This window comes from Rhineura floridana, chromosome 3, assembly GCF_030035675.1.
Source record: "Rhineura floridana isolate rRhiFlo1 chromosome 3, rRhiFlo1.hap2, whole genome shotgun sequence".
NCBI classification, from domain to species: Eukaryota; Metazoa; Chordata; class Lepidosauria; order Squamata; family Rhineuridae; genus Rhineura; species Rhineura floridana.
The window spans coordinates 9,399,865-9,426,611 of record NC_084482.1 but is presented as its reverse complement, the minus strand read 5'-3'; the positions used below and the strand labels follow the sequence as shown (position 1 = coordinate 9,426,611).

The 26,747-nt window shown below is 44.4% G+C and overlaps 2 protein-coding genes across 8 annotated transcripts; one reads left to right on the top strand and one right to left on the bottom strand.

Moving 5' to 3' along the window:
• Positions 1-91: 91 nt before the first annotated feature.
• Positions 92-13,934, bottom strand: LOC133379306 (ZW10 interactor-like). Of its 5 annotated transcripts, none has more exons than XM_061614315.1 (10): positions 13,866-13,934; positions 10,176-10,275; positions 9,936-10,047; positions 9,012-9,178; positions 4,523-4,579; positions 4,268-4,419; positions 3,518-3,689; positions 3,292-3,431; positions 1,535-1,694; positions 92-745 (listed from the first exon to the last, which is right to left on the bottom strand). In XM_061614315.1, exons 1-10 carry the CDS (start codon positions 13,889-13,891, stop codon positions 665-667), a joined length of 1,167 nt encoding a protein of 388 aa, XP_061470299.1. In that variant the 5' UTR covers positions 13,892-13,934; the 3' UTR covers positions 92-664. The 5 variants fall into 5 exon arrangements, with proteins under 5 accessions (XP_061470299.1, XP_061470301.1, XP_061470300.1 ...); XM_061614317.1 differs by lacking the exon at positions 13,866-13,934 and adding an exon at positions 13,729-13,823; XM_061614316.1 differs by lacking the exon at positions 13,866-13,934 and adding an exon at positions 13,273-13,304.
• A 56-nt stretch (positions 13,935-13,990) lies between these two features.
• On the top strand, positions 13,991-25,278 carry WDR13 (WD repeat domain 13). Of its 3 annotated transcripts, none has more exons than XM_061614310.1 (10): positions 13,991-14,102; positions 18,012-18,098; positions 19,485-19,725; positions 20,468-20,577; positions 20,832-20,962; positions 21,492-21,799; positions 22,448-22,628; positions 22,725-22,866; positions 23,059-23,177; positions 23,428-25,278. In XM_061614310.1, exons 1-10 carry the CDS (start codon positions 14,023-14,025, stop codon positions 23,610-23,612), a joined length of 1,584 nt encoding a protein of 527 aa, XP_061470294.1. In that variant the 5' UTR covers positions 13,991-14,022; the 3' UTR covers positions 23,613-25,278. The 3 variants fall into 3 exon arrangements, with proteins under 3 accessions (XP_061470294.1, XP_061470295.1, XP_061470293.1); XM_061614311.1 differs by lacking the exon at positions 13,991-14,102 and adding an exon at positions 16,149-16,242 and having other exon boundaries at positions 21,708-21,799; XM_061614309.1 differs by lacking the exon at positions 13,991-14,102 and adding an exon at positions 16,149-16,242.
• Positions 25,279-26,747: the final 1,469 nt, after the last annotated feature.

Below are 26,747 nucleotides of genomic sequence, written 5' to 3'. Positions count from 1 at the left end.
GGGGGAGGAGATGTAGAGAAACACCAGCCTATGATCCTCTGGAGATGAGCCAGGGGATTAGAGGGCATTGAAACAAAACCTTCAGTACCAAGACAGTCAGAGGGGCTGTTGCTACAGAAGCCCAGCACACCATTTTATTGAACAGAAAATAATAAAGTTTCAGAAAGCTCAGGGGTAAAGTCGAACACACACACACAAACAAGGAAGGATATTAACTAAGAGGAAATGTGAAGGGGAGGAGATTGAATTGTACAACAGGAAGATCTGCTCATGCCAAGGAGATAAAAACTGATCTGGGGGATGGTGGGAATGGAGCATCTGAAATGGTCCAACCCAGGAGGGGACAGCTGCCTACACACTGTACATTTAGAGCACATTTAACACATATTTAAAGCGCATGGCTTCCCCCAAAGAATTCTGGGAGCTGTAGCTTACCCCTCACAGAACTACAATTTCAAGCATAGTTTAAGATAAGCAACAGTTCCCAGCATTCCTTTGGGGGAGAAGGCCAGGTCCTTTAAATGTGTAGAGTGTACCGCAGCCAAGAATACAACAATCTCAATTAAGTCTCATTCCCTCCCCCAGGATACAAAGCAAGGTTAGCCTCTCAGCAAGCTTTAACTTCCAAACACCACAATGCACAGGCAGAGGCAGCAGCAGCTGTTCAGGCAAGGAAAGGGGTGCTGAAGTCCACAGTGCTGAGATATTCCAGCCAGTTCTGCAGTGAAGGTCTCTCCTGAGGGGGCTGCCGAAAAGAGACGTTTAAGGGTAGGTATCATAGCCAGGGCTCAAAAAACAACTAAGGGCTCCTAGAAATTGGATGCCTAGGAATCTGAACAATTTGTTTAGTTTGTGCAGCGTGGGCTACCAAGAGTTTGATGCCACTGCTTAAAACAAACAAAAAGGATACTGCCCTTTTGGAATTGTTTTTAAAGGAATCTTATATACAAACATCTCAGACCTCTGTGACCCCACTGCTGTGAGATGGAGAGGTGCAGCCAGAAAGCAGAAGTGAAGGGAGAAAATGAATGACTATGGGTGGAGAACCTGCAGCCTGTCATCAGGGAAGAGCCTCCCTCACAAAGCCAAAAAAGAATCTTGCTCCCCCAAGGAATTGCACAGGGAGTGCTCAATGCTTTGAAGGGAGTGCTCAATGCTTTTACAGCATCAGTAGCTATTATACCAATCTCCACCTTCATTTCACCTCCACCTCCAGCAACCAAGGGGCAAATACTGCCATGCTTAAAAGGGCTGGAAGCAAAGGGTGAAGAATGACTGTGGACATGAGAAATTACCAGCATCCACCCACAGCTCATGTCCATGCATTTCCATACACACCCACAACATCTGGTGAGCATTTTGGTGCCTGCAGTATTCCTCCAACCCAAATTGTGGCCTCTCTCATTTGCCAGAAAGAGGCACACCCAGGCACTAGAGGAACTGAGATTTTAGCAGCAGTCTCCTTGCAGTCTTAATTCTTCCTGTACCATTTACCCCAATCAAGATCATCCCACCCACCCCCCTCAGCACTAACCTTATAGGAAGTCACATCCACTGTACCATGTTGACTCTTCACTGAGCAGAGACAGATCCCACCACTGGCTGGATATCCTGGCTCCAAGTAAAGGCTCCAAGTGGAGGTGGGCTTTAGGTAACTCAGCATCCTCTTTTCTTGCTGCCAATCAATGGCAAAACTGAGGAGGGAGGAGTAGAGAGTGGGTTAAAGCATCAGTAATGGCACACATAGAGATAGGGGGCACTGGAGACAGCCTCCTTTCAAAATGGGATGTCATTTACTTGGCTCTTCTCTTGAAAACAGAAATCCGCTCTATACATAGAGACCAGGCAATTCTCAGTAAAGGATGGGCCAACGCCTAAGCTACTGCTCACAAACATGAGACAGTTAAGCCTCAGCGGCTTGAGGGGTTGGACCTGACCCAGCTGCCTATTCCTACAAAGAGTCCTCTGGAGAAGGACCTTGACACTTCTATATTCTGAACAGGGCCTGGAAAAAGTATGAAATAGAAAGGAGCAGCGGCAGAGATAAGCGCCCACTGATTCTTCAGAGAGTGCACCTTGCAGCCTTCGGTTTTGTTCTTTTCCAGACGTGCCTTTATCCACATGGAAAACAATACATTTTAAACTTAGGAAAAACACTGCACACAGACTCAGTACTCAAAACGTTCTCAGTTGTTGTTTTTAGAACCACCCCCACCCCATTCTGAAACTGGGAAGAGCAACAAGGTAGTGACAGTGTGACTTGATTAAGACTACCTAGCGAGTTTATGCCAACCTTTTAGTGTGGGTTGAAAGTTCTATCTGCCTATTTTTATGTTGAATCTATCCTATTTTTAATATTTTAATACATGTACATTTTTTCTTCCATCTGATATAATTCATTTCACATAATATATTTATTTCATTCCCATGAAGCATCACAAAGCAGTTTCACAACATAATATTCAACCAAGTTATGATCGAAGTAGACCCACTGAAACTGATGAACCTAAGTTAATCATGTCCATTATTTTCAATAGATCGACTCTAACGAGGACTAACATTGGATACAACCTAGTATTATTACTATATATAAATTTTACACAGTTCAACACACCCCACAATAAAATATACATTTCTGATTCTAAAACAATAAATACCTCAGTACACATAATAACATCCTATATCAAAACATGGAACGATAAACCTAGCTATTCCTGGTTTTCAGTTTAATAAGGTCTTCCTTTTAAATTCAGAAACTCGGTATTAACAGCTATTCGGTTTTTGCTCTTGGGTTCAATATGTGAAATTGATTTTAGTAATGTGAATTCTTTATTGCGACACTGATTTTGGTAATGGGAACTGTTTTTATTGCATTTTATATATTTTTTGTAATCTGCTTTAAGTTTATGTTATATGCAGAAGGACATACATTTCTAAATACTGTAAATAGAATAAATTTAATTTGAGCAGGTACAACAGCAGCCACAGGTAGGCTTGCTAAGATGACTTCGGAGCATCTCTGAAGGTGATACATCTCACAAAGCTGTCCTATCCGAAGTCAGATCACTGTCTGCTCCAAGCGGCAACAACTCTCCAATTCAATGGTCCCTCCCAGCCCTGCTACCCTCCATCCTTTAACTGGAGATGCCAGTGAATGAACCTGGAACCACCTACATGTAAAGCAGATGCTCTGGTACTGAGTTATGCACCCCCCATGGGTAAAGACAGAAAAACCTCACCTCCAGAGGCCTAAAACAGCAACACAAGCTATAGCAAAAGTAGGAAGCTCACCAGCTCTGCAGTGACTCAATCTCAGCCAGAAGTTGTGCTTGCTGGGAGTAGCTATGCTGTAACTCCAGAATGATGCCTTTAATTGTGCTGCAGGTACCCAAGGGAAGCACTGCAGAGAGAAGGAAGAAAGGGCTGTCGCTCTACATAGGAGAGAGACAGGGAGAGAGAGATCAGAAGTCTCAGCACACTGATTCAGATCAGTATCCACTTCTTGCTCTTAACTCACCTGCAGCATGACACTGCCATTGTCCCTCCAGTATAAGTGCAGCTTCAGGTGGTGAGGAGTAGAGGCCACCACCTGGGAATGGGAGGTCAGCTCAACCTCCAGGTCACTCTCAGATGCAGAAATCAGTTTGACACCCTGCAGAGTCTCCAAGAGGCACTGGAAGTCAGAGATCCTGAGAACAATGAGCAAGTCCAGGGCAGGGCAGGGCAGGGCAGGGGAAGAAAAAGAAGGATATCTTAGCTTAAGGGACATCCTCAGCACCACTCATTGTGGAGTAGTCAGGGTGGCTACAGAGTAGTGAAGGGATAGATTCCACCCCCTCTGAAATTTCTAAGGCAGGCTTAAGGCTGAAGATTTTAATCCAAGTTAGCAGTTATGAAATAGGGCAACTAGTATCACACACACACACACACACAATCTGTACTCTGCACCAGGCAACCCAAATTCTATGGATTGTATAAATGAGTATGATCTCTTTTTTTGCATAGTATGATTCAATTACCATTAGTTACAGGGAGTGGCAAAGAACTATACAGGGCACTGCAAACTTTATTCAGCAACCCTTCTGGCTTCGGAGACAAAAGCAAGTAACGTCCCCACACTTTCAAGCACATAACTTCTCCAGCATAAGCAGAACCTCAAGTTTCATGAGGGAGTAGTAAGTGCCACATATACTACAGCTTTTCTGCACATAATGTTCAAGTGCCCATTTTAGAGTCCATTCCCTGCAGCCAGAACCAGAACACTCACCTCTGGACCTTCTCCCGCCAATCACAGGCCTGGCGCTCTTGTTCCTCTAGCTCCCCCTGCAGGCACTGCAGCTCCAGACGGTGCATTTGCAGCCTGTCTTGCAGCTCTGCCACCCTCTCTTCCAGTTGCTGCTGCTGCTCGCATAAGGCCTCCTGCCACACAAACAGCCAGGCAGATCAGACCAAGGGACTCAGCTGGCTCCTATCCCCACTCCGGAATAGGTAAGATCTAGTTCATTTACCTCAATAGCCCTACCTGTTCCTTTTGATGCCTCTTTTGAACATTCCTCATCTTCTCCTCCATCTCACGTTTCTACAAAAGAAATGCAGAGCTGAAATAAATACAGGAATATCAAGATACCTCGGCCAAAATCAGCAGCCTATCAGAATCCATTCACTGCGTTGATGGGCTTTACAGACATGCCTTACCCCTGATGGGACATTCAAACAAAGGGAAGGTGCATTTTCCTTCCATTTAGTACTCTGGCAACTAAGGGGCTCGAGTTTTAACCTATTGACACAGCATGTGGTTAAACTACAGAATTTGCAGCCACAAGATGTAGTAATCGTCACCAACTTGGGTGGCTTTAAAAAGAGTTTAGACACCTTCGTGAAGGGTAAGGCAAGGCAATGCTGACAGAGGCAGTACAACTCTAGAACCAGGTGCCAGGAATCACAAGCAGACAGCATGGAGTGCTTTGCGCTCAGGTCCTGTTTCCCATAGGCATGATTGGCCGCTATGAGAAACAGGGTGCTGGATCACATGGGCCTCTGGCCTGACCCAACAGGGCTCTTCCTATGTTCTTATCTGCAGATAATGAACAGCATTTACTTGCTTCTGAGCAGGAAGGTACCCATGGATAATGCAATATGAATTACCCCCCCTTTTGCTTTGAAGAGCCAAGCTTTGCATGACTCAATGACTTGAACAAAGCATTCTGAAACACAAACATAGTCCAGATTTAAGCTCCTTTTGATATTTCATTTATATTCAGTATTATTTATCTATCAGCCAACTGCTGAAGACTTAGACTTCTTACAGCACATACATCTTTACTTCCAAATGATGTAGGGGCACAAGCAGTGTTGTACATCTCATCATACAAGGCTTATAATCAGCCATGGCTCAGGATGTTCAAAGTACAGGAGATCATACCACGGGGGTGAGGAATCTCCGGAAAGAATAGGGATGCCTGCAGACCCAAGACTGAGTGGTGGTGGTAAGGAGGGGGGGAAATGGGACAGCGTGTGTGTGTAGAAGTTGGGTTGAGGAAAAGCAGTGGAGCAGAAAAACCAAACCTAAGCAAATCTACAAGTGCAGTTTTGTAGTTTTCAGCAACACTGTTAAGAGACATTCCTTAGAATATCTAAAACACCAATTCTAGTCTTTAAAGACCTAAACCAGCCTTCTCCAGTCTAGCACTATCCAGATGTTTTGGACTTTAACTCTTATGAGTCCCAGCCAGGCCAGGGACAGCCTGTTCTCATACCATCCTGCCTGGGTTTTAATGTCTAGCTCCGAGGCCTGTGCCATTATCATCGATGACTAAGTGAGCAAAGATGTGTGACACAGCCTGCTCAGTAGCAGTGTCGAGGCTTTGGAATACCTTCCCTTTGGAGGTTCACCTTGGAATCCTATACATTTCTGCTCAAAAATAAGTTCCATTGATATCAGAGGGGCTTACTCTCAAGTAAATGGGTATAGGATCACAGCCTCACACAGAAAATGAAAACATTTTCAGTGCACACAGACTTGTAAGGTTTTGTTCTGCTATTCATTTTAAATAATTGTTGTATATACTCGCATTTTTAAATATTATGTACATTATATTGGCAGCCGGGTGTGCGTAAGCCACTCTAAGCATTCACCTAAACAGAGGAGCAGGACAGACTCTTCAGTAATAACTATATAATGCTTAAATATTAAAGCATTTTGGTTAGGGTTGTGCAAAGACTTCCCCTGCACCCTCCCAAGGCCATTTAAGTTGCATATACACCATACACTTAGAGCACATTTAATGCACATGGCTTCCCCCAAAGAATCCTGGGAACTGTAGCTTACTCCTCACAGAGCTATAATTCCCAGCACCCTTGACAAACTACAGTTCCCAGGATTCTTTGGGGCGGGGGAGAAATAAGCTTTGAATGTATGGTATGTATGTATGCAAGCCTTATTATTCAGCAAATATTGGAGGGCGGTGTTGAGGGGGGTGTAAAGGTGAAAGCCTTTGTCTTTTTTGTGCATGTGCGCCGGGGGGGAGTATTTATTTACTATTTAGTGTGAAATATCAAAGAAAAGCCAGCCCTCCAAACCATAGCATTGGTTCCGAAGACATGCAGGGCATGCATTTACAAAGCAGAGAGCAGGAGAATTGTCAAGGTCCGTACCAAGCCAGCTCCTCCCTTTACTTTTATCCTCTTCACCTTGTTAAAGAAAAAAGACATGCAGCCGCCCCCCCACCAAACTGTGGTGCCTGAACTCTCCATCTTTAGAAGAGTTTTTGCCCCTTCCACCCACCCACTACTGGGACCTCCAAAATTCTGCTGGAACAGATGTCCGGGCCAGACTTAATTTTGGTATCTTGGGCACAGGCAGCTTGCTCTAATCTAGGGGTGGGAAACCTGTGACCCTCTAGATATTGTTGGACTACATCTGCCATCATCCCTGACCATTAGCCATGCTGGCTGAGGCTAATGGGAGTTGGAATCCAGAAACATCTGGAGGGCAACACCAAGGTTCTCTCACTTTAATCAATAAATATTATGATTTATTTAGATTCATTTCAATCAGGCTGTAGACCTGGACATGGGACCGAAACGGCCTTGGTCGCCTTGGTGGATGATATGAGGAGGGTCTTGGATAGTGGCGAATGCACCTTCCTTGTCCTCCTTGATTTCTCAGCCGCCTTTGATACAGTTGATCACGATATCCTCCTGGACCGCCTGGAGAGGTTAGGTACAGGGGGCGCTGTATTGCAGTGGTTCCGTTCTTTCCTCTCTGGCAGGCACCAGAGAGTGGCATTGGGGGATGAGATGTCGGACCCTTGGCCTCTCACTTGTGGGATGCCACAGGGCTCTATTCTTGCCCCGATGCTGTTTAACATCTATCTAAAGCTGCTGGGGGCTATCATCAGAAGATTTGGGCTGCGGTGTCACCAATATGCGGATGACATGCAGCTCTATCGTTCATTTAAATCTTCACCGAGGTTGGCTGTAGAAACCCTGTCCAATTGCCTGGAATCAGAGAGTGACTGGATGGGAAGGAACAGGCTGAAGCTGAATCATGACAAAACTGAGGTACTGCTCGTGGGTGATAAAGGAAGGTTGGGCAATGTTGACCTGGTGCTCAATGGGGCTCGGTTGCCCCTGGAAGACCAGGTCTGCAGCCTGGGGGTCATTCTTGACTCCCAGCTGTCCATGGAGGCTCAGGTCTCGGCAGTGAGCCAGGCAGCGCTGTATCAACTCCATCTGATACGGAGGCTGCGCCCCTACCTTCCCAACCATCTGCTCCCATCGGTAGTACATGCCCTTGTCTCCTCTTGCCTAGACTATTGTAATGCGCTCTACGTGGGGTTACCCGAGAAAACAGTCCGTAGGTTGCAACTGGTACAGAATGCGGCGGCTCGCCTAATTAAGGGCAGCCGCCTGCGAGATTGCATCACTCAAGTACTGAAGGAGTTGCACTGGTTGCCAGTTGTTTACCAGGCCCATTTCAAGGTATTGGTTCTGACTTTTAAAACTCTACATGGTTTCGACACAGTCTATCTGAGGGAATGCCTCCAGCCTTATCAGGGATGCCGCTCAGTAAGATCAGCCTCCAAAGGCCTTCTCTCTATCCCACCAATTAAACAGCTAGACTGGTGAGGACTAGGGAGAGAGCCTTTTCAGTTGTGGCCCCCACTTTGTGGAATTCCCTCCCAAATGATCTCCTCCATGCCCTCGCTATGATGAACTTTCGCCGGGCTTTGAAGACCTGGCTTTTTAGGCAGGCATTTGGGGAGGGTTTTATTATTCTTGGTTGAGTTTTTACTGTTTTAATGTATCTGTATGCTTTTTCTGTACGTCGCTCAGAGTGACTGGACAACCAGCCAGATGGGCGACTAACAAATCTAATAAACAAACAAACAAACAAATAAATAAATATGATTTGATTCATATCCCGCCCTTCCTCCCAGCAGGAGCCCAGGGAAGCAAACAAAAGCACTAAAAACATTAAAACATCATAAAAACAAATTTTAAAACACATTAAAACAAAACATCTTCAGAAATGTTACTTTAAAAAAGCAATGAAAACATCTCCTAAGATTAAAAGCATTTTTTAAAAAATAAAGCTTAAGAAAATATTAAAACCAATTCCAACACAGATGCAGACTGGGATAGGTCTCAACTTAAAAGGCTTGGCGAAAGAGGAAAGTCTTCAATAGGCGCCAAAAAGATAACAGAGATGGCGCCTGTCTAATATTTAAGGGGAGGGAATTCCACAGGGTAGGTGCTGCCATACTAGAGGTCCGTTTCCTATGTTGTGCGGAACAGACCTCCTGATAAGATGGTATCTGCAGGAGGCCCTCGCCTGCAGAGCGCAGTGGTCGACTGGGTATATAAGGGATAAGACGGTCTTTCAGGTATCCTGTTCCCAAGCTGTATAGGGCTTTGTACACCAAAACTAGAACTTTGAACTTGAACTTCAAATATGGGGACATCTCCATCCCAGGTTCACTGCCACCACCCCCAAATCAGAAAACAACCTTGTCTTGGTAGCGGTGCAGAGCTTCTTCCAAGAGCTGAGCCCGGTTCCGTGCTTTCTCTAGCTTGAGCAGCATTTGAGGCACAGCTTCCTTGATCCTTTCCACCTGTTGCTGGTACTCAGCTTTGAGTGTCTTCCATTGCTGTTTTGCTTCGGCCACCTCCTGCCCTGCAAGAAACTGAGATTAACCTTGAGCCAGAAGAGCCAATACATAGCCCCCCCCCCCACTCCAGTGGTATATCTGAGTTTCCCAAACTACCAAAAAGAGAAGCAGGAGTTTCCAACCCATGCTATGGTATGCTCTTGATAAAAAAGAAAGTCTCCAGGAGATGTCTGTCAAACCAGCTTGTCTAATACACCCACAAGCCAACAGCTGAAGAAATAGCTGCCCAGCACACTTCAGCACTGCTCAGCTAGAACTCTTTGAATGAAAGCACAGTGTTTGCTGGGGAGTTTAAATAAACCATTTCCTAGTTCAGGGGTAGCCAACATGGTGTCCTCCAGATATTTAAAACTACAACTCCCAACAGCCCCAGTCAGCATGGCCAATGATCAGGGGTGATGCGAGTTGTAGTTCAGCAACACCTGGAGGGACACAGGTTGACTACCTTCCACTGTGACCCGGACAACTGTATTACTAAGGGTGTATATGGCAAGAAGGAAAAAAGTGATGCAACTCTACAGCACACTTCCATGGGAGTAAGTCTCATTTAATTCAATAGGACCTTATAATGAATATGCATGGATGGATTCTTTGCAAGTCCCTAACAGAGGTTTACCTAACCTGAGCAATCCATTGTGCAGGGCTATTCTAATTTTTAATTTGTTTATTTTTGAATGCAAGATAGAGGCACTCTAAGCCAGACTACACCCGCATCAGTTTGGATGTAGCGCTACCCTTGACCTACTCAGCATGCATACTCACTAACAGCCGACTCAGAGGCGTCCTGGATGCAAGGGGCAGAGTCAAGGAAATCCAGAAGGAACCTCACCACTTGCAGCTGGCTGTACATCAACTTGTGAGTCTTTCTGGTGCTCTGTGAAGCACACACCAAAAAGAGGAATTGAAGCCAGCACCCTGGAGATACAATGGGTGTCTCCAGCCCTTGGAGCCAGCCAGGATTGAAGCCAGCACCCTATCCAAAGGAAAGGGGTTACTACTCACCACTGCATGCTCAGCCAAGATCTGGGCCGGTAGCTGAGCCTCCACCTCATGTTTGGTTTGGCTCTCAAAGGTTAGTTCATCCTTCAGCTGAGCGAGAAGCCTAAGGAGGATGTTAAGAAACCATAATATCAAGAACCTATGCAGTTATTTAAATGTTCTTGATGAGCCAGTCATTAACAATTATTCTGTACTGTTTTTTAATTGTGTCTTATGTTTTCATTGTTTTTGTATTGCTGTACACCACCCTTGTATTTTGGCAGTATATAAATACATTTATAAACAAATACCCCTCCAGGTTCCGTGGAACACAGTCCGAAGATCACTGGATTAGAATACTTTCCAGCAAGTGCAGCAATAGAAACTTTTATGTTTGACTAGGGAAATGCAGAAAAAGGGGAACCCAACAGTGACCAAACAGTTTAGAATTTATGCTGTGATATTTATCTATTATTTAATTCGCATATTTATAAACCACTTCACAACCAAAAGTTACCAAAGCAGCGTACAATAAAATAAAAGATAGAATACAACAGATTACAAACTCAGTAAACTAAAAGCAATGAAACCATGCCTACAATTGTACTATTATTTATTCCATAAAATGACAATGGCCACCTAAATGTCAAAATGCTAGTCTTTTGTCTAATTTCGGTTGGAAACCGATTCCTGAGGGCTGGAGCTACAAACCTTTAGTATGGCAGGCCCTGCCTTGTGGAGCTCTCTACCAGTAGAAGCTGTAGCAGGAACCTCCCTGCTTCCTTGTAAACATCTTTTGAAATCTGTATTGTCAAGACAGGTCTTCACAACATGAATTTCTCTTTTAACCAGTGTTTATTGATGTTTTAAAGTATGTTTTTATGGATGCTTTTACCGGTTTTAATATAATTTTGTAAGTCTTTACTTTTTTTATGGAAGTGTGGGTTACAAATAGTTAAATAAATAAATGTATAGTATAGTGTAGTGTAGTGTAGTGTAGTGAAGGGAGTTTGGGCCACACAGCAACCCCAAAATGGGTGGCAGAGAGTGGTCACATGCAAAACCCATAATTCCAGGAGAATTAGGGGGGTCCCATTGTTTACAAATGCAGATATGCCAGAGCTTGGAAAAGTTACTTTTTTGAACTACAACTCCCATCAGCCCCAGCCAGCATGGCCACTAGATTGGGCTGATGGCAGTTGTAGTTCAAAAAAGTAACTTTTCCAAGCTCTGAGATATGCCTACTTGGTTTGATTGCTGCAGGATCTGCAATCGAACAAAATCAATACAAGCCAACATTGCAATGCTGCAGCATTAAAAAGGTAATTTAAAAAAAAAAAAAAAATTTCAAAAATTCAAACACCTGAGGGCACATCAACAGGCACATGATTTATAAGACCAAAGGTAGAATTGTTCAGCCTTCAACAACATGGTGCCCTCAGGTGTTTTGGACTACAACTCCCATCAGTCACAGACAGCACAGCCAATTGTCAGGCATGAGAGGAACTGGAGTCAAACAACATCTGGAGGTTGGCAAAGACTGCAATATTCAGTGCAACCAAGATTTTAACGGGTGGTAAAATAGAAGCACAATTTGCTTTTTGTGGCTATTTTGGGTCTGGTGCCTAAGTTGTTTAACAAGGAAAAAGAAAGGAAGATAGCCTTTCCTTCTAACCGAAAGCGGTAGCATTTGTCCACTAGGTTCTACGTTATCTTACTCTTTCTTGGATGTCAGAAAGATGCTGGATTTTTGAGGATATATGGACTCTTCAGTTTAGTCAGTTAATGAAACAACAGCAAGTCCTTATTCAACTAAAAGTTCTTTAACCATTTGATAACCCCAATAATGATCAAGACAGCAAGAATCAGCATTTCGTTAGGGCAGATCCGTAATCACGAAAATTTTCTGAACCAACCCGTGCGTATCATTAAAGTCCTAATATCCCTCCCCTCACCCGATGGAATAGCCTCAGACCCCACTTTTTCTATCTTCTGTGAAGATACCATTATCCTGCGTGGGGGAGAAAAAGAAACCCTTACTACACAATGCACAATTACAACATACTCACTCTAAGGCCGCCACTTCCACCGCCATATTCACCCATTTATGCTACAGTCCCCGCGCTTTTTCATTCAATCCAGCTTCTCTCCACCCCCGTCCGCCAAGTACACCAATCAGTATTCTAGAGACGCACCAATCCCCGCCCGATAGCTTGGAGACACAGAGCAATTATTGGACAGAAGGAGCGTTAAAGCCGAAATACAGTGTGATATGGCGAGAGGGTTTCCTCCATTTTGAGAAGGTCGGATGGGCACAGACTAACTGGGAACGAGGGGAGAGGAAACACAACAAGAACAAAATTGCTGTGCCTAAAAAAAACCTATCCGTTTCTTCCAAAAGTAGAAATAAATAGATACAAAAGGCAGGTTCCACGCAACCCCCACTTCCGGTCTCCGTTTGAACACAGACATAGAATAATAAGGGGGGGCACGGCACTCGAGTTCCAAATATCTTCCCCCCCCACCGTCGTTATGTTGGATACCTTGTAAGTTTAATTGGGAACAGGAGAGAGACGTGATATTTGTCCTTCAGAAGTAAGAGGAAGCCTTTTGGGCTCGAATAAGAGACCCTGGCTGCAACAGTTGTGAGAGGTGCCCCCCCTATTTGGAAAGAAATCGGACCGTTCTGGTCAGCCATGTTCGGAAGGTCATTTGTGCGGTACATTTACTCAAAAGTACATTTAGCTGAGTTGAATGTGGCTTACTCCCAAGTAAAAGTATACAAGAGGATTGCCGCTTTAATATGTTTTAAAGCCACTCTGGATGATAGTATGATCATAATGGAGTGCCAAAGAATTTGGCAGATTCCTCCTGTTTGTCTCTTACCTTGTATTATTTATTTATTTATTTTATAATACTTGTATACCGCTCCATAACCGAAGCTCTCTGGGCGGTTTACAGTAACTAAAAACATTAAAACAAATACAATTTAAAACAGATCTTATAAAAACAATTTAAAACACAATTTAAAAATTAAACAGTATAAAACACATGCTAACACCCTGTACACCTCACCAAGGAGTTAGGAAAAAACCCAGGGCTATGGTTCATACATGCATACCCATAATTATGAGACATTTGCCCATCAGCTTCATTATAAACAAGATTAGCTCCTCAGATTTTATTCCGGTGCTATGAACTTCTGGTTCATCTTCAACTCATAGCTCCTGTGGATGTTTAGTCAACAGGAAGCCTCACAGAGTGTAGGAGTCTTGCTTCCAGGTAAGATTGCATAGGATCCCTGCGTTTGATTGCCACTTTTTCTTTTCAGTTTTAAGTGGTTCTGTTGTGCTTTTTAACAACATCTGGATACACAGTAACTTAGGTTAAATTTTTCCCACCACTTCTCTCCACACCAGGAATATCTTCCATCTGTTTCATTTCTATGAGTCAGGTTACAGTTAATACACAAGTCTTGTCTGTCTTCTCTTCTACATGATTTATGTTTTGGTCTATAAATACATTATAAACTTTAGCTGCAGCTTTGTATGCCAAAGGTTACAATTCTTGTACACACCTACAGGAGAATCTCACTGAAATCAGTGGGGCTCTGCTTCTGAGAGAATGGGTATGAGACTCAGGCTACAATGGAAAAATCACTACACATTATCTTAGGTAGCTATAGAAGTCTCTATAAAGCAGTTAAGTTTGTACCAGGCTGTCCAGGAATTTAAATACATGCGTGCGTGCACAGAGGGATTCAGCTGGCCTTGTTCCTTATCATCAACACATTTCCAAAGCAGCTCCGCCCTCTCTCTATAAAGACCCAGATTTCAGCCTCACAAGTGTAGCTGGCTTGCCTAGGACAACCATGGAGTGGAATCCTGAGAGGAGGAAGAGAAGTTCTTTTAGTGGTAGCAGCTGGGACAGCCGAGGCTGGATGAGATTCCAGTAAGTTTTCTCTGAGCTTTCATGTGTGGCCTCTGACTGGTGATTTGCAAAACTTTGTATAGACATTTTACAGGAAATGGTTGCTGGCATGCTGTCTTCCTGCTTGAACATACCAGCCTTTCCTTCTTCTTTAACTAGAGAATGATCCTGGGGAAAACTGGTTTCTAGTCCATTCTGTTTGCTCTCCTTGCTGTAGATTGCTTGGTACAAATAATGAGAGACTGTGAAGGAAAAGTGGGGCAGAACTCTGACGTAGTATAAAGGTTCCAGAGCTGTTTGTAAAATGACAAACTCAAAGGTGCACAGGGTTCCAGTATCTTGGACAAAGAGGAAACTTTGACAGGTGTATACAAAAGTAAAAAAAATTGTGTCTGCCAAAATTTCTTTGTAATTTTTTTACTTAGAGAGGCTTGCCTTTATTTATTTATCTATCCCACCTTTCCTCCCAGCAGGAGCCCAGGGCGGTAAACATATTTACCAGTATGTTTTATGCAGGTCTGGCCTAGGAAGTCCAATGACAAATGTAAGGTCATAGGTTGCCAACTCCTGATGGTTTAGGATGATGGGAGTTGTAGTCCAGCAACTTCTGGAAGGCCACAGGTCCCCCAACTCTGCTTTAATAAGTCTTTCTCTGCTCACAGGAAGAGAAGACCTATAGGCACAGACAGACCTTCCTCATTTTTGTATGTTTAAGGCTGCAATCTTTTACATGCTTACTTTGGAGTAACTCCAACTGAATTCAATGGGACTTACTCCTAAGTAAACATACATACAATGGAGCTGCATGTGTAAAAGAATAGAGCAAAAATTGGGGGGAGTTGTAAGAGGTAACTGCAAACTTGTCTTCTGCATTTCTGATGAATAGGCTAGCTTCTAAAATCAAAGGTGCACAGGTTCAAGATTACCTGGAAACTTTATCCTGAATCCAAGAGGCTGGCTGTCCCAAATTCAGAATGCATATGCTCAAATGCACATTCAGTATTTATAATATTCCAGGATTAAGAAAAATTAGTTGGCCTCTGGACAGTGCCGATAATGTAATAGGATACAATGGGAACCTAGGAGGTGCAAAAGAGGCGATAACAATCTGGAGGTCATTAATGGGGGGGTTGTTACCACTAAAACAAGCTTTGTATGCTTACTTAATCCTGTATATGATTACTCAAAAGTAAGTTGTATTCTGTTCAGTCTGGCTTACTCCCAAGTGTAAACTGTTTAGGATTGCAACTAGTAGTGCATTTAACTTGCATTCATTGCTCTGTTGTCTTTGCATCTCCCTCCCTCCTGGTCTCTTTCTCTCCACTAGCATGCCATCTAAACTAAGAATGTAAGCTCTTCTGGGCAGGAGCCTCTTACTTTTGGTCTTGTGTGCTGTGCACCCTGATAGTGCTATGCAGATATTATTATTATATAACTTACTGTACTTGCCAAATAATATTAGAGCCTGCAGTTTAAGGGTAATCAGTATTTACTTAAATGAGGGCGCACCCCCCCAATTCTATGAACTTGTGTTATGTGAAGTTATAGTAAAAGCTTCTCCCTCGAAGCATGTGTGATTTTTTTTGTCATCACAAGAGTAGAATAATTGTCGTTTACCCCACACATTTTGGGGTTTAGTGGAGGGCAGGGGTTTGGGATATTAGAAGCCAGAATGTGGCTTTTAGGCTGGTTTAAGCCCCTTTTAAAGAACCCAGGGCAACGGAGAAAAGAGTATCGTTTTTTCAAAGAAAAAGAAAAACTTAGCGATTCACGTCTGATTTGAAAATCGCACCGAACGATTTTTAACAGATTTTCCCATAATAGAAAGGGAAATGCACTCTGCGTCTGCTCAGGAGCATTTTTTCCTGATTAATCACAATCGAGAATTGGGAAAGAGAAGTTGCTGAACCCTGGCAGGCAAGAGCTGCTACTGCTCAGGTCGTAAAGTGGCGCTTAGCATCTAAAGATCCCGGTCTAGGCAAAGATGAGCGGTGAGCCGCATGCGCCGCTGCTGCTTCTGGGCTGGAGCCGGCGGAGCTCCACCTCCTGTCTTCCTCCCATTCTTCTCCCCCCCCTCTTTTTTTTTTCTTCCTTCCGCTGCAGCTATTGCTTCTGCTGCTGTCGGCCATCGCTGGGACAGAGAAACTGGGAGCCGTTGCAGGTACCGCCGTATTCCAAACGCCCCTCCACCGACCCATCCCGACCCTGTGGGCTGCTGCTGGCCCAGGATGTCCCTAGCCCGGGGCCTGTCGCCATGGAATGATGGAAACAAGCTAGCATTGGCGCTTCTCCACCCCTCTTGTAATTTTAGCCTCTTCTTTCCCGGTGATATTGTCACCATGGAGACCCTGTGGTCATCCTGACTTTAGAACATCTCGCTGCCGCAACCGCCGCCACCCCCGGCCCCTTTAACAACACAGCACACATCTCCTTTCTTTCCTCTCTCCCCTCCCCCCACCTCTTCCTGTCACTATAGAAACAAGCCAATGCCATCGTCCCCAACGCGTCGCGCCTTCCATAACTTCTCTCCCCCCCCCCCCATATAATAGGAAATTAATTCTCCTTCCATTAAAAATGCTTACGGGATTGTTCCCACACCAATTCGGGCTGTGGCATTGCTTCTCATCCCTGTGAAATCGTACCACGTCATTAGCTCATTCTTTCCCTTCCCCCAAATTCTCCCTGTTTAGGGAGTAGATTCCTGATAGCAATTAGGCCCCCTTTGAGAAAGGGCACTATGGAGCATAAATGATCTGCTGCAAAGTCCTTTTTGCCAAGATGCTCATCCATATTCCTCTTTAACCTTTGGGGGGGGGTATTGGAGACCAGATGGCAGCCTGCAAAGGGCTGGGTTTGGCTTAGGGATCACTATATATCTCTCATATAGATGCTCTAATGCAGACATGGCCAGTTTTCCTAAGATTTGGGGGCTGGGCCCATTTTTACCAAGTTGTTGGGGGGAAGGGCAATCCTCCCTGGATAGAACTGCCAAGCATTATGGTAATAACAGATGGAGGAGGCCGACCAGTCGTGCTGCAGGTCTGCTTATGGTTTGCAGTTTGCTATCCTTGCTCTAGTACCATTGGAGATCATCTGGTTCATATCCGTTCATATCCATTCCCTGCATTATTGCTGCCAGTTATGTGGAAGGAATATTAGTATCATATCCAGGGCTGTGGAGTCAGTATGCCAAACCTTTAACTCCGACTCCTCTATTTTTCTACTGTCCGACTCAGACTCCACCCAAAATTGCTTCCAACTCCACAGCCCTCGAAAGAGCTGTAAATGTCTTTTTAAATTGGAAGCTCTCATAGGAGCATTTTTATCGCTGCCCGAGTATGCGCTGATCTTGGCATCACAGCATTTGTCTTCATCTGGGTCCTGTGTCATACACTGACACACAAAATGTTTTCCATCTTGAGTTATGGTGAAATGCTCAACTACAGCTGCCTTCATGGGAAGCTTCTTTGACATTTTGAATTTATATTTTAAAAAATTTGTCAATTTATTTTGAAGTCGGAGTCGGTACATTTCTACCAACTCCACAGCCCTGATCAAATCCCAATCATTCTTCCTTCCTAATAGAACAAATCATGTTGTCCCTTACACTGCAGAAAACAATATACTACCACTGCACACATTAGTGACTGAGTCGTCTGCTTCAATTGGTTCTTCCTCAGCATATCAGAAGCACTGTTGCAGAGCTCTATTTTCCTGTGAATGGGAGTGTGATTTGCTGCTTTCTCTACCCATTGCCTCTGCTCAATCTAGTAAATCTTGCAGCTTCTTGAATAAAATACTTTTATCATAGCCATCTGTGCACCTCTTGGTCTGCAAGGTATGCGGTAATGGATGGGTCATTGGATTGCGCAAGGCTTTCATCCCTTTCTGCGCTCTGATGCTGATTTCTCTCTGACCTTTCAATTGCAGGCGCCCACTTACAAGCTCCCCTGAGCAGCCAGTATCAGTGTGGGGCATGGCAGCAGTGTGGCAGCAGGTGTTGGCTGTAGATGCACGGTAAGCCTAATGGGAGAGGGCCCACGGGTTATTCAGGCACTGTTTTGTGCTGCTGAACTCTATCTCCACTGTCAGAAGCAGTATGTCTGTGTAGATCAGTTGCTGGGAATCACAAATGGAGAGTGTGTTCTGCTCAGGAGTGGGCTTCTTAGAGGCATCTGGTTGGCCACTGTGAGAACAGTATGTTTGACTAGATGGGTCTTTGATCTGATCCAACAGGGCTCTTCTTATTCTAGAAAGAGGAGGTCCAGAAAAGAGAACAGGACAGGCTGGTCTTGTTTTAATTGTTCAAGGAGGTGGATGTTTGTGTGGGAATCCTAGATCCACATTTGGTGGGCACATCAACAATGGGACACATGGTTATGAATACAATTTCACATTTACCATTGATTGTTTCTCCATATAAATTAGTCATTCTTTGTTAACCTGCTTTTCGGCATTCTGCTAATATGGCGGCGCCAGTGGGTCAATCAGCTGGAGCGCGGGGAGCTCCAGTGGCCACGCTCCAGCTGACAGCGATCAGCTGGAGTGCGGGGAGCTCGTGCACTCCAGCTGATCGCTGACGGCTGGAGCTCCCCACGTTCCAGCTGATTGCCCCGCTGGTGTCACTGTCAGCTGATCAGCTGGAGCGCGCGGGGAGCTTGTGCGCTCCAGCTGATCGCTGTCAGGTGGAGTGCAGCGGCTGGAATACAGTAGGGCCCCACTTTCCGGCGGTTTTCGCTTTTCGGCGGAGGCCTGGAACGTAACGCCGTATGAGTGGGGCCCTACTGTACTGGCAATCTACTCAGACATATCCTCATACAGAAAAGGGTCAAGGTTGTATTCAATGTATTCTGCATGTGCAATGGAACTTTTCTCCCCTCCCCTCCTGCATGCATCCCTAAATCTGTTCTAGGGGTTCTCCCAACCTGCCAGAACAGATCTGGGGAGGGTGTGCATGGGGGAGGATGAGCAGGAGAAAGCCCTGTTGTGCTAGGGGTAACCCTGGTGCTGATGGGGCAGGTTAATAGAATATCGCTCTCAGTGTCATAGTCTTTAGCCATCTTAATGTTAGAAGCAAAAGATCACTAACACTTTATCAGTAGATAATCTGTGGGTGAGCAGGTTCCTAAAATGTAACTTGAACCAAAGAAACTTTATTCCAAAGTATTTCACCCAGTGGACTCAAATATATTGTTGACATGCAACTACAGTATTGTCAGCAGAGTACTGACCACAGCATGGTAAAACAGGGTGCTGTGCTGCAGGGAATTGTTAAGGAGATTCTCTCTGTTCAGTTGGTGCTAACCCCAGCATGATGCTAAAGAGCAATTAGGAGCAAGATGGGCTCAGCAAAGATGCTGTTGCTCAAGCTTCCAGCAGCTGATGCACCAACTCCTATTACAGGTACAACGCATACCGCACCCCAAACTTCCCGCAATTCCGCACACAGTACATCCGCCGGCGCAGCCAGCTGCTGCGGGACAACGCCAAGGGCGGCTACGACCCCTCGCTTCGTAAACAGTACCTGCGGCTGCGCAGCCAGCTCCTGGCCCAGCGCTACGGCCCTCTTTCAGAACAGAGCAGCTTTCGTGCCTACAGTAACAGCATTGTCCGAAGCAGTCGCACCACACTCGACCGCATGGAGGTAACCAGGGCTCTTGCATCCAAGGACAGCCAAGGAACAAAAGTATTATCAGTCCAGTGCATTGGACAAGCTTATTCGGTGGAGAGAGGCTTGTAGAAGCTTCACTGAGATACTAAGGTCAACACTTGCTGTGAGGAGAGAATGCTTCCTTGCAACACAGGACCATTTAATCTCCCACTCCATGCAGCACATTATTCTTGGCTATAAGGATCAGGGCCATGAATACTCTGTCCCCTAGGGAAACTAAAGCTAAGCTGTGTATGTGCAATAGACATAAACAAAGTAAGAAAGACTTGCATCATTCTGATCCCGAGACTCAAGTTTTCAGAAGATTTGGAATTTGGTGGAGTTGGGACAATGGATGACAAGGAAGAGGTGATGTAGAGGGCAGAAGCAAGCTTAGGGTGTAGTAGCTGTTGGAAATGTTAAAGAGGTAGCCTCTCTGGTTTCAGAACCTTCATGAGGCTGCATGCACACTTTCAATCATCAGGGCTACAAAATGAACAAGCAAAAATGGAGGAAGCAGAAGCACAGGTTATAGATCTGAGTTACCTATAACAGCACTCTGCTGCCAGAGTGTTGGCGGCTCCTGTTTCCTCTTCTGCCATAACTTTCTCTTAGGAATCCTTGACCTGGGAGACATGCTTTTCCCTGCTCTGGTACCTTTAGCAGAGCACCCAGCATAGTGTGTCACTTAGTTTCTTGCTGTCTTCAAATGTAATGATTATATGTTGTGTCATAGGATTTTGATGATGACCCAAGAGCACTGGGTGCCCGAGGCCACCGCCGTTCTGTCAGCCGAGGATCCTACCAGCTGCAGGCTCAAATGAACCGAGCTGTTTATGATGAGAGGTATAAGGGCAACAGAGACTTGATCTGGGGCTCTGGAGCGGGCACAGAGTTCATCTCAGACTGCTCATTTGGTGCATGCCAGTTACTTTGCTTGCAAGTTTTGATAAGGAAGGGCCAAGAACCCTGCATACTGTTTTGAGTGTGGGTAAAGCAGTCAGAACAAAAGCTCTCTTCTATTTTGGCCCTACCCTACCTATTTTGTTGGAAATTAAGTTCATGGTGTGTCCTCATTTCATATTAGTGTTTTCCTTTAGACCCCCAGGCAGCGTTGTCCCCACTTCGGTGGCTGAGGCCAGCCGTGCAATGGCCGGAGATACTACCCTAAGTGAGAACTACGCCTTTGCTGGCATGTACCATATCTTTGACCAGCATGTGGATGAGGCTGGTGAGTAGAGCAGTAGCCAGGGCATCATGGACTGGCTCCTTTTTGTCTGTCAATGTCGCATTAGTGATATATAAGATACAAAACAAATTACATGAACATTGTGTTTTTGCCAATGAACCTCCCTCCCCACCTCCCAAAAAAACCTTCCAGGCCAAGTAGTGAGATTATTATTCCTGCCCTCTTGGAGTGGGAGTGAGCAAGGGGAAGTGAAGGGTTGGGAAAGTCTTTACAGGCTGCAATTGGTGCTTTTGTTGGTAAGCATAAGTGCATTGATAACTATTCAGTAGCCTAACACGAAGCTTCCCTTTCCCCACAATGCTATTTGAATACTTTGCAGAGAGAGCTCCATAAATATGCTGAAGCAAAAGGGAATCATGTCCTGAACAGTGTCTGGCATAGAGATATTTGTAGGTGGAGTGTGGAAAAATAATTAGGAACCTTTTAAGCCTGTCTTTGGGGGAGGTGTTCTTGCACTTGCTGTCAACATCTAGCTAAACCATTTTCCCCCTTTTCACCCTTTTCCCCCCAGTGCCCAAAGTTCAGTTTGCCAATGATGACAAACACCTATTAGCCTGCTGTTCTCTGGATGGCACAATCTCAGTTTGCCAGTTAGTGCCCTCTCCCCCCATGGTGCTGCGGGTACTGAAGGGACACAGCCGGGGTGTGTCTGACTTTGCCTGGTCCCTCTCCAATGACATTATTGTTTCCACATCACTTGATGCCACTATGCGCATATGGGCTACAGAGGATGGCAAGTGCATCCGTGAAATCCCAGATCCAGATGCTTCTGAACTGCTCTGCTGCACCTTCCAGCCAATGAATAATAATCTTACAGTGGTAAGTGAAGGGTAATGTCTAGGAGATAATTGTCTGAGCTGGTAAATTGAAACACTCGGCTTTTCCCTTCCAAGGGACATCAGCTTGCATAGGCTTGAGGTTTCCTCCTCCCCCTCTCCCCATATGATGCAGACAAGGAATAAATTGGCTGAATTAAAATAAATGGGGATTAGAATCAGTGCTGTTGGTCTTCCTTGCTTTTTTGTGGGAGAACAAGAGGAGGTCTAGTCACAAGACAAGGGGAGTTAACATAGGTAGAAACAGTAAGTTTCTCCTCTAGGTGTTTCAGCTCCTTAGTGAAACAAAGTGATGGGGAGAGGGGAGACTCTTAGGCTCCATTTGTAGTTCCCCTCACAGAGCTACAATTTCCAGAGTTCCCTGGGAAGAGAGATTGACTGTTAAACCAGAATTGTACCTCTGCGAGGGGAATTGAGTTCTCTTAACAACTCTCAGCATCCTTAACCAACCAGTTCCCAGGATTCTTTGGAGGAAGCCTTAACTGTTAAAGTGGTATAAGTACTGTTTTAACTGTAGGATGCAGACGGATCCTGGGTCTAAGGGAGAAAGAGATTGGGAGAAGAAAAGTGTCTGTTGCTCACTTCCTGTTTTCTATTCTGTATGAAACTGACATCTTAATTTGTCTATGAGGTGGGAAATGGAAAGCACAATCTCCACGTGGTGAACATCTCAACAGGGAAAAAAGTGAAGGGTGGCTCAAGCAAGTTAACTGGCCGAGTGCTCTCTCTCTCTTTTGATTCCCCTGGCCGTATCCTCTGGGCAGGAGATGACAAAGGCAGCATATTTTCTTTCCTCTTTGACATGGCAACAGGTGAGCCTGTAATGGGATGGGGAGCATAGTAAAGACAGGGATTAGCAAAGATTCAGTTTGGCTCAAAGCCCTCCGCTTCCTTCCTCCCACCTGCAGGAAAACTAACCAAGGCAAAGCGGTTGGTGGTGAATGAGGGCAGTTCTGTCACCAGTATCTCAGCCCGCTCCTGGATTAGCAGAGAAGCACGGGACCCCTCTCTCCTCATCAATGCATGTATTAACAAGCTGCTGCTATACAGGTGGGGGGCTTTACCATGGCACTGTCATTTGAGAAGGCAGGGATCTGTTCTACTCATATATGGAGATTGCTGATGAGCCCTGTATTAGAGAATGGAATATGTGATGCATGTTTGTGTAATGAAAGCCCAAAGAAGCTGTTGGCTATAATTAGTCTATTTATCCATTGTCTGTTCTTGGCTACTTCTTGACAGGGTAGTGGACAACGAAGGGACACTCCAGCTTAAAAGAAGTTTCCAGATACAGCAGAGCTCACATCCTGTCCGCAGTATCTTCTGTCCCCTTATGTCCTTCCGCCAGGGAGCTTGTATTGGTATGATACCTATGGGACTTTACTCTCATTGTAAAGAGGATGCAGGACAATCATTCCTTCCCTGAAATTTTCTTGTGGGCTTCTAGTTCCTTGTCTGCAGTTCTACTTTATATAGCTGCCAGTTTGAATGGCACATAATTACTGCAGGGTTTAGAAAGTCCAGAATGGAATTGTAGTCCCCTTGTTTATAAAGAGCCTACAGATACGGAAGCTTTAATCCCCTCTAATAACTTCTCTTTGTGCATTTCAGTGACTGGCAGTGAGGATATGTGTGTCTACTTCTTTGATGTGGAGCGTGCTACCAAGGCCATCGTTAACAAACTACAAGGTCATAGTGCTGCTGTGTTGGATGTCAGCTTTAACTGTGATGAGAGCCTATTGGCGTCCAGTGATGCCAAAGGCATGGTTATTGTCTGGAAGAGAGAACAGAAGTAGCATTTCTCCCTTGACAAGTGGAAAGAAATACTTACTCAACATTGTTGCAGGAGACAGCTTAGATGGAAGACGAGCTTTGAAAGAAGACAATTTTCCTCCCCTTGCTGGTACTTTTATTTACATCTTCTGCAGCTGTGAAAGTACTGAGCATATCTCTATGGTAAACCAGCATCCATCCCTTCCCTGATTATCAATTAGTGGGATTTTGTATAGCAGACAAAGGATTCAAGTTACCTTCTGAGAAGTTTCGCTTACTTCTGTTACAGTTTATGGTGTACCACATGTCCAAGTCTCCTGTTGATTACATTGATAGCAACGTATGCTGAAAAAGGTGATGAACAGTGGTACAGAGCTTCTGTAGCCAATTGTTAATTGGCAGCATAGGATGTGGGACTAGAGATTTTTTTATTCCTGAACATGGAATTCAGTGGTCCCAGCTCCAATTTAGTAGCAGCTTGCTCCTTGCTGGTGCATAGCTATTTTGCTATTACAGCAGTGCTCCTGTCCATCCTGGAAATGCTAGGACCAGTAGTATTTTACATAGCACAAGTTAAATATTCACTGAATATTATGCCATACCAAGGACATCAGACTCTAGCAAGAACTTGTTCTCTTTGCCTCTATCAAATGCCAGACTGAGCAATCTACTTTGAAGGATCAGCCTGATTTATTAGTATACCTGTTGAACTTGTGAACTTCTGCAGCTATCAGTATGTGGACAGACTCCCCTACAACATGAAAAATCTTTCTGCTGCTACCTACATTGGGCTCTTAATTTAGGCATGTTTCCCAGGAGATATTCCCAGTAGGGAATCTCTTCCTAATGTAGGGAGGGGAAGATGTGGGTGTTGAACAGATTTCCTTCCATATCAGCACTGCCTGCTTGAAATAGCACTAGGAGTGTGTTTGAAATTTAAAGAAACTGTGGCTGGAATATTCCTTGACAGCTGTATGCAAAACCAGGTGTTTCTAGGAACCAAGCTCTGCAAGCAGATGAAGTGGAACCTGCTAAACTGAACTTTGCAGCTACTTAATAGTTGCTTTTGGCCACTTATCTTCCACAAGAATGTGTGGCATGGTAATAGGGGAGGGGGTTAGTTGTATTTAAACTTCTGTCTTATGGCTGCAATGTTTTTTGTTCTCTTTCTGTGGACTAGGAGGGGAAAAAATCCAAAATCCTGTCATTCAAAAAGATGACAACTGGTAGTGGGTAAATAGGTTTTTCAGGCAGGTACCTGGAAGACAAGAGCTGATGAGTCAATGCTTCAAGTTTCCTCATAAGTACCACATAGGTCATCTTACGAAGAAACGTGAGTTAAGGGCACTATATCCATAGGAGTACAAACCAGCCATAGCTTTGAAACAAACAGCACAGCCTATTGTAGGGTGAAGAGATGTGAATGTACAGCTGGAAGGATTGCAAAGATGTGCTAATAGCATAATGTTTGCCAGTGACAATGCAGTTGCTCATGTTGTAGGTCAGGAAGCCAATTGGGATTAATCTGTAAGGGACAGAATTTAAATACTAGTTTCCCACAATCACAGATGTGTTGAAGCAAAAGTCACACACTCAGTGCTGTTCTAACATAACAGTTCATTAGAAATGCAGCTATATTAACTGCAACTTGCCTTAGACCTAATTTAAAAAATAAACCGATGTCTTTGACAGATGGCTGTTTTTTCCTGGAAGACCTAGGCTACTACTTCAGTGGCATTCTCTTGTTACAATCATGCAGCCTATACTATCTACACTGTATTAGTTATCTTAAGAACAGACCTGCTGGCTCAAGCCAAAGGCCTGCCAGTTGCCTTTAGGAAGCCTCCAAGCAAAACAGGAGAATAATATAGCCTTATCACCAGTTGCTAGAGACCAATAACAGATTTAGAGGTTTACTACCTCTGATCCTTGAGCAAACATGGCCTTCAAAACTAGTAGCCACTGATAGCTTTGTCCTCTTCTGGCAAATCCCCTTATAAAGTTGCTTAAGCAAGTGATCATCACCACATCTTGCAGTAGCAAATGTCTTAAGTTAATGTGCTTTTGAAGAACTTCTTTTTGTCTGCCCTAAATATCCTGCTAATCAGGTTTACTGGATGACCCTGGGCTCTACTGTTATGAAGGGAAGAAAAGTTTCTTTCAGTCCGCTTTCTCCATTGTAAATAATTTTATAAATTTCTACCATATTCTACCCCTTACTTGCCTCTTTCCCAAACTTAAAAGCTCCAACCAATGTAGCCTTTACCTCATTAGCAGTACTCCAACTCTCAGATCATTTAGCTTGCCCTTTTCAGCCTCTTCTTCAAATCTACAATATTTTTCTGAGATGTGGCAACTGGCACTGTACACAATATTCTAAGTGAGGTCACATCCTATTACATTTTTATATAGCTATTGCAATCTCTTGTGAACCTGGATGGCAATACAAATAAAGTAACAATGGCAATCTGGATAACAATATAAGAAACTAACACAAAGGCCCTACTTGCACAAAATACTAAGCCACATACGCTGTAGTGAGACTAAGCAAGCTTTGTTTTTTCCCCTGAACCTGCTGCTGTTATTACCCAGACCTAAGCCAGGGCTTGGCTTAGTTTAGCATTACATGCAAACCAGGGCTCATAGTTTGTCTCCCCCAAAGAAACCACAAGTGATAAACCAAGAACAAACCTTGGTTAAAGCTTATGGTTCACTGGAAATAAATTAACAATCCTGTTAATCTTATGTATGTTCATAGATCCTGTTTGCTTTTCTATGGCCAATGATGGAGTTCCCTGTCCTTGTGGCAAGAACTGTATGGCACCTGAGCTTAGCAACTGCCACCACTCCCCTTGTGGGAGGGAAGTGGAAGAGGGCTGCTTTTACCAAGGCTACCTTTTTGTAATAGTTGCATGACATGAAAAAATTGACCTCTTGGAAATAAAATGAGGGGAAAAATATACTGCATTTTTGCCTAACCTGCAACTATTAAAAGCAGGGAACATCAGTCAGAGAAAAAGCATGGTATTACGATCAAACAGTGTTCTAAGCAGCTGCCTTAGCTTCTGCAGTCTGAAAGCCAAATCGGTTATACTTAACTAAAAGGAAAACAAGATTGGTGATGTTGAAAGCTTTTTTCAGCCTTAAGCACTGAAGAA

Bases quoted from the DNA above. Each gene is read 5' to 3' on its own strand.
- LOC133379306 (XM_061614315.1), bottom strand. From the start codon at position 13,891: ATGTATTTAAATTCCTGGACAGCCTG. The intron at 3,690-4,267 runs GTGAGTGTTCTG...CATTGTTCTCAG, and splicing joins TGGCGGGAGAAGGTCCAGAG to GATCTCTGACTTCCAGTGCC. The intron at 3,432-3,517 runs GTGAGTTAAGAG...TCTCCTATGTAG, and splicing joins ATGGCAGTGTCATGCTGCAG to AGCGACAGCCCTTTCTTCCT.
- WDR13 (XM_061614310.1), top strand. From the start codon at position 14,023: ATGGAGTGGAATCCTGAGAGGAGGAAGAGAAGTTCTTTTAGTGGTAGC. The intron at 18,099-19,484 runs GTAAGCCTAATG...CTCCTATTACAG, and splicing joins GTGTTGGCTGTAGATGCACG to GTACAACGCATACCGCACCC. The intron at 21,800-22,447 runs GTAAGTGAAGGG...TTTGTCTATGAG, and splicing joins TGAATAATAATCTTACAGTG to GTGGGAAATGGAAAGCACAA.